Source organism: Mobula hypostoma, chromosome 10, assembly GCF_963921235.1.
Source record: "Mobula hypostoma chromosome 10, sMobHyp1.1, whole genome shotgun sequence".
Classification (NCBI taxonomy): Eukaryota; Metazoa; Chordata; class Chondrichthyes; order Myliobatiformes; family Myliobatidae; genus Mobula; species Mobula hypostoma.
Window position 1 is genome coordinate 11,541,010 of NC_086106.1, and position 13,726 is coordinate 11,554,735.

The following is a 13,726-nucleotide window of genomic DNA, read 5'->3' on the forward strand; positions in this document are numbered from 1 at the left end:
GCCCAGGCCCCGCCTCTGGTCGCAGGTACATCCCAGGCCCCGCCTCTGGTCGCAGGTACATTCCAGGCCCCGCCTCTGGTCGCAGGTACATCCCAGGCCCCGCCTCTGGTCGCAGGTACATCCCAGGCCCCGCCTCTGGTCGCAGGTACAGCCCAGGCCCCGCCTCTGGTCGCAGGTACATTCCAGGCCCCGCCTCTGGTCGCAGGTACATCCCAGGCCCCGCCTCTGGTCGCAGGTACATCCCAGGCCCCGCCTCTGGTCGCAGGTACATCCCAGGCCCCGCCCCTTCTTGCTCTATTTTTTTGCTCCGCGTCGGGAGTAACTAAGGCAGCCGTCCTATCAGAACGCCGCAGTGGCTGCACGTGCCGATTGCCTCCAATGGGGTGAAGCGGAGGAGGGCGCTTCACGTGACCAGAGACCCCGGCGAGCGTTGAGTGACGGGCGGCGCCGAGCCGGAGGAGAAAATATCCGCCCGGGTCTGTTCGCCGGGAAACGAGACAGTAGCTCGGCGCAGTCCGGGAATGAGCACCTAATGTGCGAGTGACCGAGGGAGAGGGAGAGGGGAAAGCGGAGGGAGGAAAATAGGAGAAGGGGAGAGAGAGGGAAGAGAAAAACAGGGGATAGGGAAAGAGGAAAACGGGGAGAGGGAGAGGGGGAAACGGAGAGAGGAAAACGGGAGAGAGGGAGTGAGGAAACGGAGACCGGAGAGAGGGAGAGGAAATAGGGAGGGGGAAGCAAACAGAAAAACAGCGGATAGGGAAAGAGGAAAACGGGAGAGACAGGAGAGAGAGGGAGAGGGGAAGCAAGGAGAGGGGAGAGAGGGGACCAGAGGGAAAATATGTGGGAATAAAAGACAAAAAGAAAGAAAGCACTACAGAAGGAACGAGAGAGGAATAGAGTCCATTAACGAAAGAAAAACATATCACAGAGAGAGAGAGAAATATCTCCAAGCAAACGGGGCGAAGTAAGATCAAAACAACAAATCAGGCAATCGGAGTTGGTTAAAACGGGGAACGGGCATTTTCAGACCCCTGGAGGGTTGAAAACCAGAACGGTGCCGGGGAGATGGAGAAGTATGAAAAGTTAGGGAAGATTGGGGAGGGCTCCTACGGTGTGGTGTTCAGATGCAGAAACAAAGACACGGGCCAGATCGTAGCAATCAAGAAATTCGTGGAATCAGAGGACGATCCCCTTATAAAGAAGATTGCCCTGAGGGAGATCCGTATGTTGAAGGTAAGTTCGCCGAGAGGGTTGTCATGACCATTTTTTTTTTACCTAGATCGCGTGTTTCCTAAATTTGAGCAAGCCCCTTCCTTCTGTTGAGATCCCTCTGTGGTCTTATCCTGAAGTACAAGCATCTGAGGTCTGGGCATTTCTTCAATTTGAGCCCCATCACTGAACTCTTCCCACAACCTATGGACTCACTTTCAAGGACTCTTCAGCTCATATTCTCACTATTTACTGCTTATTTATTTATTTATTATTATTTGTATTATTTTCTTTTGTATTTGCACAGGTTGTTGTCTTTTGCAGATTAGTTTGTTTTTCTTGTTGGATGCGGTCTTTCATTGATTCTATTGCATTTCTTGGATTTACTGAACACGTGCACAAGAAAATTATTCTCGGGGTTGTATACGGTGACATGCATGTACTTTGCTAGTAAATTTGCTTTGAACTTTAAGCAAGCCAGATTCCATTTGCTCATGCCCGGAATCTACCCGTTTCTGGACCTTACAATTTTGAAATTCTTCCCAAAACCGTACCACCTTTCTCTCCTCATTTGAGAAGTTCCATTGAATCAAAATCTTTGATCGAGTTTTGGTCATTTATACCAATGTTGCTTTTGGCTTTGATGATACACTGTTGCAAATATGTAATCGTAATCAAACGTTTTTTTAAAGGAGTGTTTGATTAGTAGAAGCCCTTTGAGAATACCTATGACGTTTGAAATGCATCAGGCCCACCAAAGATTTGCTATATAGTAGACAAATTGTGGACAACTGGAATTCAGAAGAGCAGTTAAATAAAATATCAGATTATTTTACTGACGTTCAGGGGATGAGGAATGGATAGAGCGCTGGGGAAATATACTTAAGAAATGTGGGCGGTTTTTCACCAGTGACCCGTAGTTGAATAAATGAACAAATGCAAGTTACTGTACTGTTGTTCCCACATTTGGTAAGTCTCCACTAAAAGAATGTGTAACATGTTTTGCTAAAAGAGACAGGTTGTGTAATTGCATTTGCAGGAATGTGTGTCTGCATCAATTACTTTGTTCTGAGACAGACAGAGAAAGAGATAGACAGAGAGAGATGGGGAGAGAGAGAGATGGGGGAGAGAGACAGAGAGTTGCATACATTAGATTACTACTTATACGTGCATTATACAACCTTAAGATTCCTCTCCTTACAGTCAGCCACAAAACAAAGAAACTGAAAAGAGCCCATAAAAAAAGACCATCAAACATCTAAAGTTCAGAGAGAGAGAAAAAAATCAAATCGGGCAAACAATAAAAATTGGCGACTAGCCTTCAGAGAGAGAGAGAGTCCATAGACACGAAGCCCGGAGCAGCTGGAGCAGACCACAGCCTCAGGCTCAGTTCAGCACAGAACTGAGTATACATTGCAGAACCCTCAGACACAGAGACATGATGTGTAAAAGATAACATAAAACAACCCATGGTAGTGCAAGAGGTGGTCTGTAGTGTTTCACTGCTGTGATGTCAGTAACCTTGGGAGCAAACCTCACTTAGACACCCAGATCTTTTGTCTGAGCTCTGAAAAGGAACAAACATTTATAGCTTCCTTCAACTAAAGAAGAAACTACCTCACTGCCTCCCATTTGCCCAATAGGGGCAAATACTTCTTCCCCTTCCAAGTCCTGAGGATCTCATATCCTAAGGAAATCACCCAGGGGGCTGTAAAATCCAAGAGGTATGTAATTGCTGCTAAGTACACTCAGTGACCACTTCAATAGGTACACCTGCTCATTAATGCAAATATCTAATCAGCCAATCACGTGGCAGCATCTCAATGCATAAAAACATGCAGACATGGTCAAGAGGTTCAGTTAGTCATAGTCATACTTTATTGATCCTGGGGGAAATTGGTTTTCGTTACAGTTGCACCATAAATAATTAAATAGTAATATGTAAATTATGCCAGGGAATAATTCCAGGACCAGCCTATAGGCTCAGGGTGTCTGACCCTCCAAGGGAGGAGTTATAAAGTTTGATGGCCACAGGCAGGAATGACTTCCTATGAAGCTCAGTGCCGCATCTCGGTGGAATGAATCTCTGGCTGAATGTACTCCTGTGCCCACCCAGTACATTATGTAGTGGATGGGAGACATTGTCCAAGATGGCATGCAACTTGGACAGCATCCTCGTTTCAGACACCACCGTCAGAGAGTCCAGTTCCATCCCCACAACATCACTGGCCTTACGAATAGGTTTGTTGATTTTGTTGGTGTCTGCTACCCTCAGCCTGCTGCCCCAGCACACTAAAGCAAACATGATCGCACTGGCCACCACAGACTCATAGAACATCCTCAGCATCGACCAACAGATGTTAAAGGACCTCAGTCTCCTCAGGAAATAGAGACAGCTCTGACCTTCTTGTAGACAGCCTCAGTGTTCTTTGACCAGTCCAGTTTATTGTCAATTCGTATCCCCAGGTATTTGTAATCCTCCACCATGTCCACACTGACCCCCTGGATGGAAACAGGGGTCACCGGTACCTTCGCTCTACTCAAGTCTACCACCAGCTCCTTAGTCTTTTTCACATTAAGCTGCAGATAATTCTGCTCACACCATGTGACAAAGTTTCCTACCATAGCCCTGTACCCAGCCTCATCTCCCTTGCTGATGCATCCAACTATGGCAGAGTCATCAGAAAACTTCTGAAGATGACAAGACTCTGTGCTGTAGTTGAAGTCCGAGGTGTAAATGGTGAAGAGAAAGGGAGACAAGACAGTCCCCTGTGGAGCCCCAGTGCTGCTGATCACTCTGTCGGACACACAGTGTTGCAAGCGCACGTACTGTGGTCTGCCAGTCATGTAATCAAGAATCCATGACACCAGGAAAGCATCCACCTGCATCGCTGTCAGCTTCTCCCCCAGCAGAGCAGGCCGGATGGTGTTGAACGCATTGGAGAAGTCAAAAAACATGACCCTCACAGTGCTCGCTGTGTTGTTGTTCAGACCAAATACCAGAATGGGGAAAAAATGTGATCTAAGTGAGCTTGACTGTGGAATGATTGTTGGTGCCGGATGGGGTGGTTTGAGTATCTTGGAAACTACTGATCCCCTGGGATTTTCACGCACAACAGTCTCTGGAGTTTACAGAGAATGGTGTGGGAAAAAAAACGAAAAAAAACATCCAGTCAGCAGCAGTTCTGTGGGCGAAAACATCTCGTTAATGAGAGAGAGGTCAGAGGAGACTGGCCAGACTGGTTCAAGCTGACAGGAAGGTGACAGTAACTCAGACAACCACGCATTACAGCAGTGGTGTGCAGAAGAGCTTCTCTGAATGCACAACATGTCGAACCTTGAAGTGGACGGGCTACAGCAGCAGAAGACCATGAAAATACAATCGTGGCCACTTTATTAGGTACAGGAGGTAACTAGTGAAGCAGCCGGTGAATGTATCATACTCTCATCATCATTATGTGCCATGTCCCATGACATCATCATTATGTGCCATGTCATATGGCATCATCGTTATGCGCCATGTTGTTTGACATGGACAATCATGGTCTCCATGACTATGACTGTTCTTGGCAAATTTTTCTACAGAAGTGGTTTGTCTTTGCCGTCTTCTGGGCAGTGACTTTACAAGGCCGGTGACTGGGGCCCCCCCCCCCCCCCCCAGGCATTATCAATACTCTCCAGAGATTGTCTGCCTGGTCGCATAACCAGGACTTGTGATCTGCACCGGCTGCTCATACAACCATCCACCACCTGCTCTCATGGCTTCACGTCACCTTGATTGGGGGCTAAGCAGGTGCTACACCTTGCCCAAGGGTGACCCGCAGGCTAGCGGAGTGAAGGAGCACCTCACACCTCCTTTGGTAGCGACATACCTCCACCCTGCCACCCATTATCATATACTTCTTCTTCTTCTAGGTCCCTTCGCTCCCAGTGGAGCACAGGCCATTGATGACCTCCCATCTCCATTGTCCAAAGTTGACAGTACGGTTGAAGTTCATGAATCTTTCTGAAATCCATCGTATCCACTGTACAGGAGATTAGCCTATACAGCTTCACCAGAGCCCCGTTGGCCGGACTTGCCCGTTTCCACCCCTCATGACGGGGACGTAGGGTTGGACTTTGAGGGGCATTATCATACACTATCCATCCTTAATTAGTTCACGACTCTGGAACTCGCTAAGTTTCCAAAGCTCCTCTGATGCTCTCCCGCCTTCACCACCACCCCTGCCATCTCCAATGGCGCTCCCTGTAAAATTGTGCTTTCTTCTCATGCCCCATTGCAAGAGCTGTCACGTTGAAGAGTAAACGAAAAGAATAATCCCTGGCAAACCATTAATTACAGGCTTTCACAAAAACAAACGAGTTGTTTTTTTATCCCCCTTCTCGTGTCAGAACAGATTGTACACTGGCCTTTTTTAAAATCCAGCTATTTTAACATCTAAAAGCATGCCCTTGATGTACATGTCCATCCAGTACAAGATACATTTGGCACCTGTATAAGAAAAAGACCAAATAATGGATTGAGCAACCAAATGAATGGTCCAGTTACATCATTGCTAAGTTGCTGCACCTACCACGCGTAAACATTGCTGTAGATTGGGCTTGGGTTACCATTGCTAATCTATTTACCTCTCCGTGAAGGACATTGGTTCTTATAAGGATAGAGTGCAAGAGAGTTGGAAGCCAATGGACATAATGTTGAGGTAACTGGTAAAATATAAACCAAATATAGATATTAACGTCTTAATCTGAAAGGTGGAAGTTGATCCACATTAACATTGGGAGTGTCTGAGGAGGGAGGTCTGATGGCTCTGGGCCTGTACTCACTGGAATTCAGAAGACTGAGGTGGGATCTCACTGAAACCTATTGAATGTTGAAAGGCCTCAATAGAGTGGATGTGGAGAGGATGTTTCCTACGGTGGAGGAGTCTAAGACCAGAGGACACGGCCTCAGAATAGAGGGATGTCATTTAGAACAGAGACGAGGAGGAATTTCTTTGACCAGAGGGTGGTGAATCTGTGGAATTCATTGCCATGGGCGGCTGTGGAGGCCAAGTCATTGGGTGTATTTAAAGCAGAGGTTGATAGGTTCTTGATTAGCCAGGGCAAGAAGGGATACAGGGAGAAGGTGGAAGATTGGGGCTGACAGGGACCATTCAGCCCATCAAGTCTGCGCTGTCATTCCATCATCTGATTGATGGTCCCTTTCAAGTTCAAGTACCTTGCCATTTCAAAGAGACTGTTGGATGGATGGACGGGAGGGATTATTAACAATGCAAAGGGCCCTGCGTGTCCAATACTCTGGATAAATTATCTCAGATGGGAAGAAGAGAGACCCTGATGATTCACTCAGCAGTCCTCAGAATCCTTTGTAGGGTCTTGCGGTCAGATGCCTTGCAATTCCCGTACCACACAGTGATGCAGCTGGTCAGGACACTCGCAATGGTGCTCCTGGTCGGAATGGGGTTTGCGGGAGGGAGCCTCGCTCGTCTCAATCTCCTCATTAGGCAGGGTCGCTGCTGTGCTTTTGATCAAGTGGTGTTGGAGGGCCAGGTGAGATTCCCTGTTATGTGCACTCACAGACACTTGGTGCTCCTAACTCTCTCCATGGTGGACCGGTTTCTGTGCAGTGAGGAGTGGTCAGCCTGCCCCTCCCTAAAGTCTACAATCATCTCTTTTAATCTTGTCCACATTGAGACTCAAATTGTTGTGCTCACACCGTTCTACCATTCTACCCTCTCTCCTCTCTGTGCGCCACCCTCGTCGCCGTATTGATGAAGCCAACCGCTATTGTGTCATCAGCGAACTTAGTGATTCGGTTTAAACTGGATCTAGCAGTTCAGTTGTGCGTTGGCAATGTGAACGGCAGAGGACAGAGCGCGCAACCCTGAGGGATGTGGTGTTTACTGCGACAGAGCGAGAAATGTTGTCGCCAACGAGGACTGATTGGTCTTTCTGTCAAAAATTCCAAGATCCAGTTACAGAGAAAGATATTGAGACCGAACGATGGCAGATGACCCACCAGCTTCTGAGGGATGATCATATGGAGAGGCACGGTGGTGTAGTGGTCAGCACAACGCTTTACAGTCCCAGTGACCCAGGTTCAACTACGGAAGCTGTCTGTAAGGAGTTTGTACGTTCTCCCTGTGACTGTGTGGGTTTCCTCCGGGTGCTCTGGTTTCCTCCCACAGTCCAAAGATGTACCGGTTGGTAAGCTAATTGGTCATTGTAAATTGTCTTGCGATTCGGGTAGGGTTAAATCAAGCGTGGCTCGAAGGGCCAGAAGGGCCTATTCTGTGCTGTATCAAAATATTTAAGTATTAAGTGTTAAACACACATTCTCCTGCCTTCTGCCCGTAACCTTTGGTGCCCTTACTCATCAAGAACCTGTCAACCTCAGCTCCACAGCCATCTGAATTCCACAGACTCACCACTCTCTGGCTAACAAAATTCCTCCTCATCTCTGTCCTATGGGGATATCCTTGAATTCTGAGGCTGTGCCCTGTGCTCCTAGACTCCCCCACTGCACGTCATTAAACATCCTCTCCACATCATTAGAGATCTTTATTACAGAGTCAGCACAGACACAGCGGCCTGAATAGTCTTCTGTGCTCCCTGATTCTGTTATTCTACCTCGGGCATAACTCCTCTTTCCCTAATTACAATGGTGATCAGTGTGGGCTTCTTCACATGACTGTAAAACATAGGAGCAGAATTAGGCCATTCAGCCCATTGAGTCTGCTCTGCTATTTCATCATGGCTGATCCTTTTCCCTCTTAACCCCAATCTCCTGCCTACCTACTATAGTCCTTTCATGTCCTGACTAATCAAGAACCTATCAACCTCCACCTTAAATGCACCCAGTGCTCTGGCCTCCATGGCCACCTGTGGCAACGAATTCCACAGATTCACCACCCTCTGGCTAAAGAAATTCACCCTCATCCCTGATCTAAATGGACACCACTCTAATCTGAGGCTGTGTCCTCTGGTCTTAAACTTCCCCACCATCGTCTCCACCTCCACTTTGTTGTGGCCTTTCAACGTTCAATAGGTTTCAATGAAGACCCCCCCCCCGCCCCCCCCCCCGGTTCTTCTGAACTCCAGCGAGTACAGGCCGGAATGTGTGGTTATGGTGAGGTCTTGGGGGTGGGATTCCCTCTTATGGTGGACGGAAAGATTATGAGAGAGAAGTGACTTTGATTCCCTTATCCTGAGCCGCTCAATTGACCTGCAAATTCGCACTTCAGCTTGGCCAAACTCTCACCTGTTAACCGGGCAAAATGCTTTGAGGCATGGTAGCAAGCATCCATCGCCTAAATCATGATCCCCAGAGCTCCCCCAATGTATAACTAGCACTTTGTCAATAAAAACAAACTTTTTTAAAATCTCGATTTAGTGAGTTTTGTTGATTTGAGGCAAACTGATGTATTCTGTGATATTGTAACGTTTGCAGTTCTAGATAGGAACCCAGTGGCAAAACAATACTTATTCATGTCAAGGTCATTATGGTATGAAAGCTGACAATCCTAGGACTTTCCAAAGTTCAAAGTGAATTAATTACCTATTGTCATTGTTATGTGCCAAGTTGTATGACATCATCATTATGTGCCACTTTGTATGTGTCTTTCCATCACCATAATTGTTCTTGGCAAACATTTCTACAGAAGTGGTTTGCCATTGCCTTCTTCTGGGCAGTGTCTTTACAAGTCGGGTGACCCCAGCCATTATAATCATCTTCAGAGATTACTGCCTATAGTCAGTGGTTGCATAACCAAGGCTTGTGATCTGCACCGGCTGCTCATACGACCATCCACCACCTGCCCCCATGGCTTCACATGACCCTGATCGGGAGATTAAGCAGGTGCTACACCTTGCCCCATGGTGAGCTGCAGACTAGAGGAAGGAAGGAGCGCCTTACACCTCCTTTGGTAGAGATGTATCTCCACCCCGCCACTCACGAAGTACCTATATGTCAACATTTTCTCACGGGCATTCACAGTAGAACATACTAAGACTGACAAGTAACCGATGTGCGAAAGAAGACAAGCTGCATATACAAAAAAAACAGATAATAATAAATAATTGAGTAAATAAATTGTAAGACCAGAAAACATTGGAGCAAAATTAGGCCATTTGGCCCATCAAGTCCACTTCACCATTTCATCATGGTTGATCCATTTTCCCTCCCAGCCCCAGTCTCCTGCCTTCTCCCCGTGTCCCTTCATGCCCTGACCAATCAATAATCTATCAGTCTCTGCCTTAACATGAGCTGTTGTGCCCTTTGAAAGTGAGTCCGTAGATTGTGGAATCAGTTCAGAGTTGAGGTGAGTGAAGTTACCCACGCTGGCTCAGGAGCCTGATGGTTGAAGATTATAACTGTTCCTGAACTGGTGGTGTGGAAAGACCTATACCTCCTTGCCAATGGATTTTCCCGTCTGGATCTCATTTCCTTCATTTCTATCAATGCATAGGGTCAACCAAAACTAAACTAGGAATAAAACTTTCTCGTGTGTGACTGCAATATTATCCGTTAAAAGATCCAACCTCACGTAAAGTCAGCCAAGTGTAGAATAGTAATTTAATCTCTGGTGGTTCCTGTTCAACTCCTTCTGCCTGTCCCTGACAATCATTGGCTTTTGAGCTCAATCAAAGGAGATTGTTCTGATTGTAAATAGACATATTCTTCAGTTTAACCCTCTGTGTGAGTGAAAAAGGATCTCGTGCTTTCCCTAGACTCTTTTCGGGCTTCCAGCCGAGTACGGGTATTGATTTTAACTGACGTTTCGATGACAAACTTTGCCATCTTCATCGGGGATGATACCTGGGCACATATAGTCCAGTGGTAGATATACTCAATTCCCTTTGTCCTTCCCTCCTGATTGGTTGGTCCTCAACCAACCAGGTTTCCGCTTGTCCCACCTTAAGGAAGCACAAGTCCCAGTTTATGCGGGTCAAGGATGACCTGGGACTTAGGACGGCTGGCATTTACAGGATTCCCTGTGAGTGCCGAGCAGCGTATATTGGCACAGTGGAAACCCGTATCAAGGAGCATAGGAGATGTATCCATTTGGGTCACCCTGAAAAATCGGCAGGAGCAGAACATTGCATTCGTGATGGCCACAAGATTGACTTCAACGGCACAAAACTACTGTGCTGGTACAGTGGCTTTTGGGACTGCCTGGTGAGGGAAACTAGAGAAAAAGAATTTTAACAAAGACGATGGTCTCACACGAAGTAAGAACTGGAATTTGATTGTAAATCAGGTGGGATACCGGAAACCTGATCGGATGAGGAATAACCAATGAGAAGGGACAGACGACGGGGGGTACATATACCACCAGACTAGGCATGCCTGGGTGTCAGCCCTGAAGATGATGGCAGAGTTTGTCATCAAAACGTTGGTTAAGATTGATAACTGTACCCGGCTGGAAGCCCGAGATGATTTTATTCTCCCAGGTGAGCTTTGCAAAGGTGAAGCGCAGTGTACTCTGACCCTTTCTACCGCCACTGTAACATGAAGCATCGCGTTCCTTCTTCGGTCTGCCGGCCGGTGGCATGGTGGCATCCGCCCCGGACTCTGAGGCGAGCGGTCCTGGGTTCGAATCTGGCCGACTCCTTGCACGCTTCCCACCCATGCTGGGTTGAGCGTCGAGCTAGCGACGCGGCCTCGGGTTGCCACCCGATGTGCCGCGAGGTGCGGAGAGGAACAATATCAAGCTTCAGTGCTGTGTATTATGCTCTGCTTGTTTGGCAGAAGGTGAGTCGTACACATTCAAATCTGAAGAATGGCTGCTGTTTAAATTAATATTTGCTATATATCCAAACTCCAGAATATGCCCCAACAACAGCTATGTACTTGTTTATTTTAATTTATTTAGAGGTACGTCTTGGGCTCTTCCGGCCTCTCGAGCTGCACTACGGCCACCCCTGATTTAAAGGTTTAAAGGTTAGTTTTATTATCAAAGTATGTTTGCAGAATACAACTCTCAGATTCGTCTTCTCCAGACAGCAATAAATTCTAGAAAAACCTTAGAAGTGGTTGAAAGAAAAGACATCAATCCCTCCCCATACGAAAAGGAAAATAACAGAAGCTCACATACCCCAAACCCCCCACCCCCTCCCTCACACAAAAAAACTAATATATCCCCCTCCCAGACAAACAGCAACAAGGACATCAAACCGCCCCCCGCCGCCTGCCAAACGGCAACAAGAAAGAATGGGCACGAACACGAAAAATAAGGTAGAACTGAAAGAGGCGAATATGAACTTCAGTCCAATCCGTAAATAACACCAGGGAGAGTGAACCCAGCAGCCCCTCCGAGGAGAGCAATTGCCTCGATGTTTCAATCTCCATCTACCGTTGTCTATTCATGGGACTACTTACGAGGGGTGATTGATAAGTTCGTGGCCTAAGGAGTCAATTTTAGAAAACCTAGCACATTTATTTTTCAACATAGTCCCCTCCTACATGTACACACTTAGTCCAGCGGTCGTGGAGCATACAGATCCCTTCTTTGTAGAAGTGGTCCACAGCAGGGGTGATTGATAAGTTTGTGGCCTAAGGTAGAAGGAGATGAGTTATTAACTTCAAACTTTCTGCATAATCACTCAAAGAGTTGAACTGCACGTGCGTGTAACAAGAGCGTCTTGGACCTCCAGGTGGTCCACAGCAGGGGTGATTGATAAGTAGAAGGAGATGAGTTATACAGCTCTCGTTACACGCACATGCAGTTCAGCTGTTTGAGTGATTATGCAGAAAGTTTGAAGTTAATAACTCATCTCTGTCTACCTTAGGCCACGAACTTATCAATCACCCATGCTGTGGACCACTTCTGGAGGTTCAAGACGCCGACTTCTACAAAGAAGGGATCCGTATGCTCCACGACCGCTGGACTAAGTGTGTAAATGTAGGAAAAATAAATGTGCTAGGTTTTCTAAAATTGACTCCTTATACCTTAGGCCACGAACTTATCAATCACCCCTCATACAAGGACAAATTAACTTACTAACCGGAACTGTGGGAGGAAACCAGAGCTCCCGGAGGAAACCGGGGAGGACGTACAGAGGACGCCGGAATTTAACTCTGAACTCCGAACTGTAATAGCGTCACGCTGCCCTAATTGCTACGCTACCGTGACTCCCCACCTGCCTCGAGGTACTTGTCTGAGGTTAACTTCCAAAGATAGGCTGGTTTTTTAACAGGAGGAAACAAGGTTTTGAACAAGCTACAATCCATTCCTATACTTGTACGGTGCTCTTTTCTGTCAAACATAAAATTAAAGTTTGCGGCTTTAAAGGCCTCGCGCTGTTTCTTTATTATCATGGGCCAACAAAATTCCAGAGTAACGCGTACAGAATGCTGGTCAGGCTATTTCTGCAGAAAGGAATAAACGCTGTTTCGGGCCGAGACTCTTCATCAGGACTGGAGAGGAAGCAGGAAGAAGACAGAATAAGATGATGGGGGGGCGGGGTCAGGGTGCAGAAGGAGTACAAGCTAGAAGGTGATTGGTGAAGCAGGTGAGGGGGAAGGTACGTGAGTGGGTGAAGTGAGAGGAGAAGCTGGAAGGTGATTGGTGGAAAGGGAACAGGCCAAAGAAGAAGAAGGAATCTGATAGGAGAGGAGAGCAGACCATGGGAGAGACTTCAACTGTAGTTCAAGTAAATAGCTTGGATGCCTTTAAGGAGAGGCTGGGCAAGCTAATGAGGGAGAGAGGAACAAAGAGCCAGCCCGATAGATTCAGCCGAGTAAAGACAAAACGTGGTAGTGGAGCGTAAATGCTGGCATGAATTGGTTGGGCCGAACGGCCTGTTTCAGAATTAGTATCAGGTTTAATACCTCTGGTATATCTAATGAAGCAGGTGCATTGAAATACATTTTTTTTTGAAAAGCTATGGTTGGTTGGCATCTGTCTGTCTCGAAGGACAATTGGCGATGATCATCATCACAAGCCTGGGCAGAAGATATGGAGATCCTGAGATGCCCAGTCGTCAAGATCCGCCTCTCGGCCTCACCAGTGTCGTCCAAAGGAAAGCTGATGAAGCAATACGTTTGGCACCAGCTTGGCTGCAGGAGCTTCTGGAAGGATGTTCAATGACGTCCAGCCACCTTAGGGGCTCCACTCTGGATTTGCTGTCTGGGTCCACTCCCGTAGCCTTCGTCTCTCCCGAGGTTGCCCACAAGGCAGTGGGGCTATTGACCCATAGCTGGGGATCTGGTTCACGAGCACCAGGGCGTGTCCACATGCCAGTGGGCCTGCGTGTTACATGTGCAGGGGCCACACCTCCTCCCCATCCTCTGTAGTTCAGACTGAGTCCAAAAGGAGTTCAGTTTCCTTGTGTCGCCAGCAAGGAGGCGCTACCTGAGGCTTGCTGCTGCAGAAGCTGGGTACTGGCAGGGAGAGACCCACACATTCAGCTCTCCTTTTCGCCAGTGGTGGAAGCTGAAAGTGAGAGCAACGAGCCCTACCCACCACACCACCACACTAGACGCATCACAGCAACCATTTTGATACTCAAA

The 13,726-nt window shown here is 47.3% G+C and overlaps 1 protein-coding gene across 1 annotated transcript in view; it reads left to right on the top strand.

Moving 5' to 3' along the window:
* Positions 1 to 633: 633 nt before the first annotated feature.
* Positions 634 to 13,726, top strand: part of LOC134352653 (cyclin-dependent kinase-like 1) — an 82,864-nt gene continuing 69,771 nt past the window's right edge. Inside the window, exon 1 of the mRNA XM_063059993.1 lies at positions 634 to 1,233. Within this exon, the coding sequence (XP_062916063.1) occupies positions 1,066 to 1,233 (168 nt within the window). The 5' untranslated portion in view covers positions 634 to 1,065. The remainder of the gene's footprint in view (positions 1,234 to 13,726) is intronic.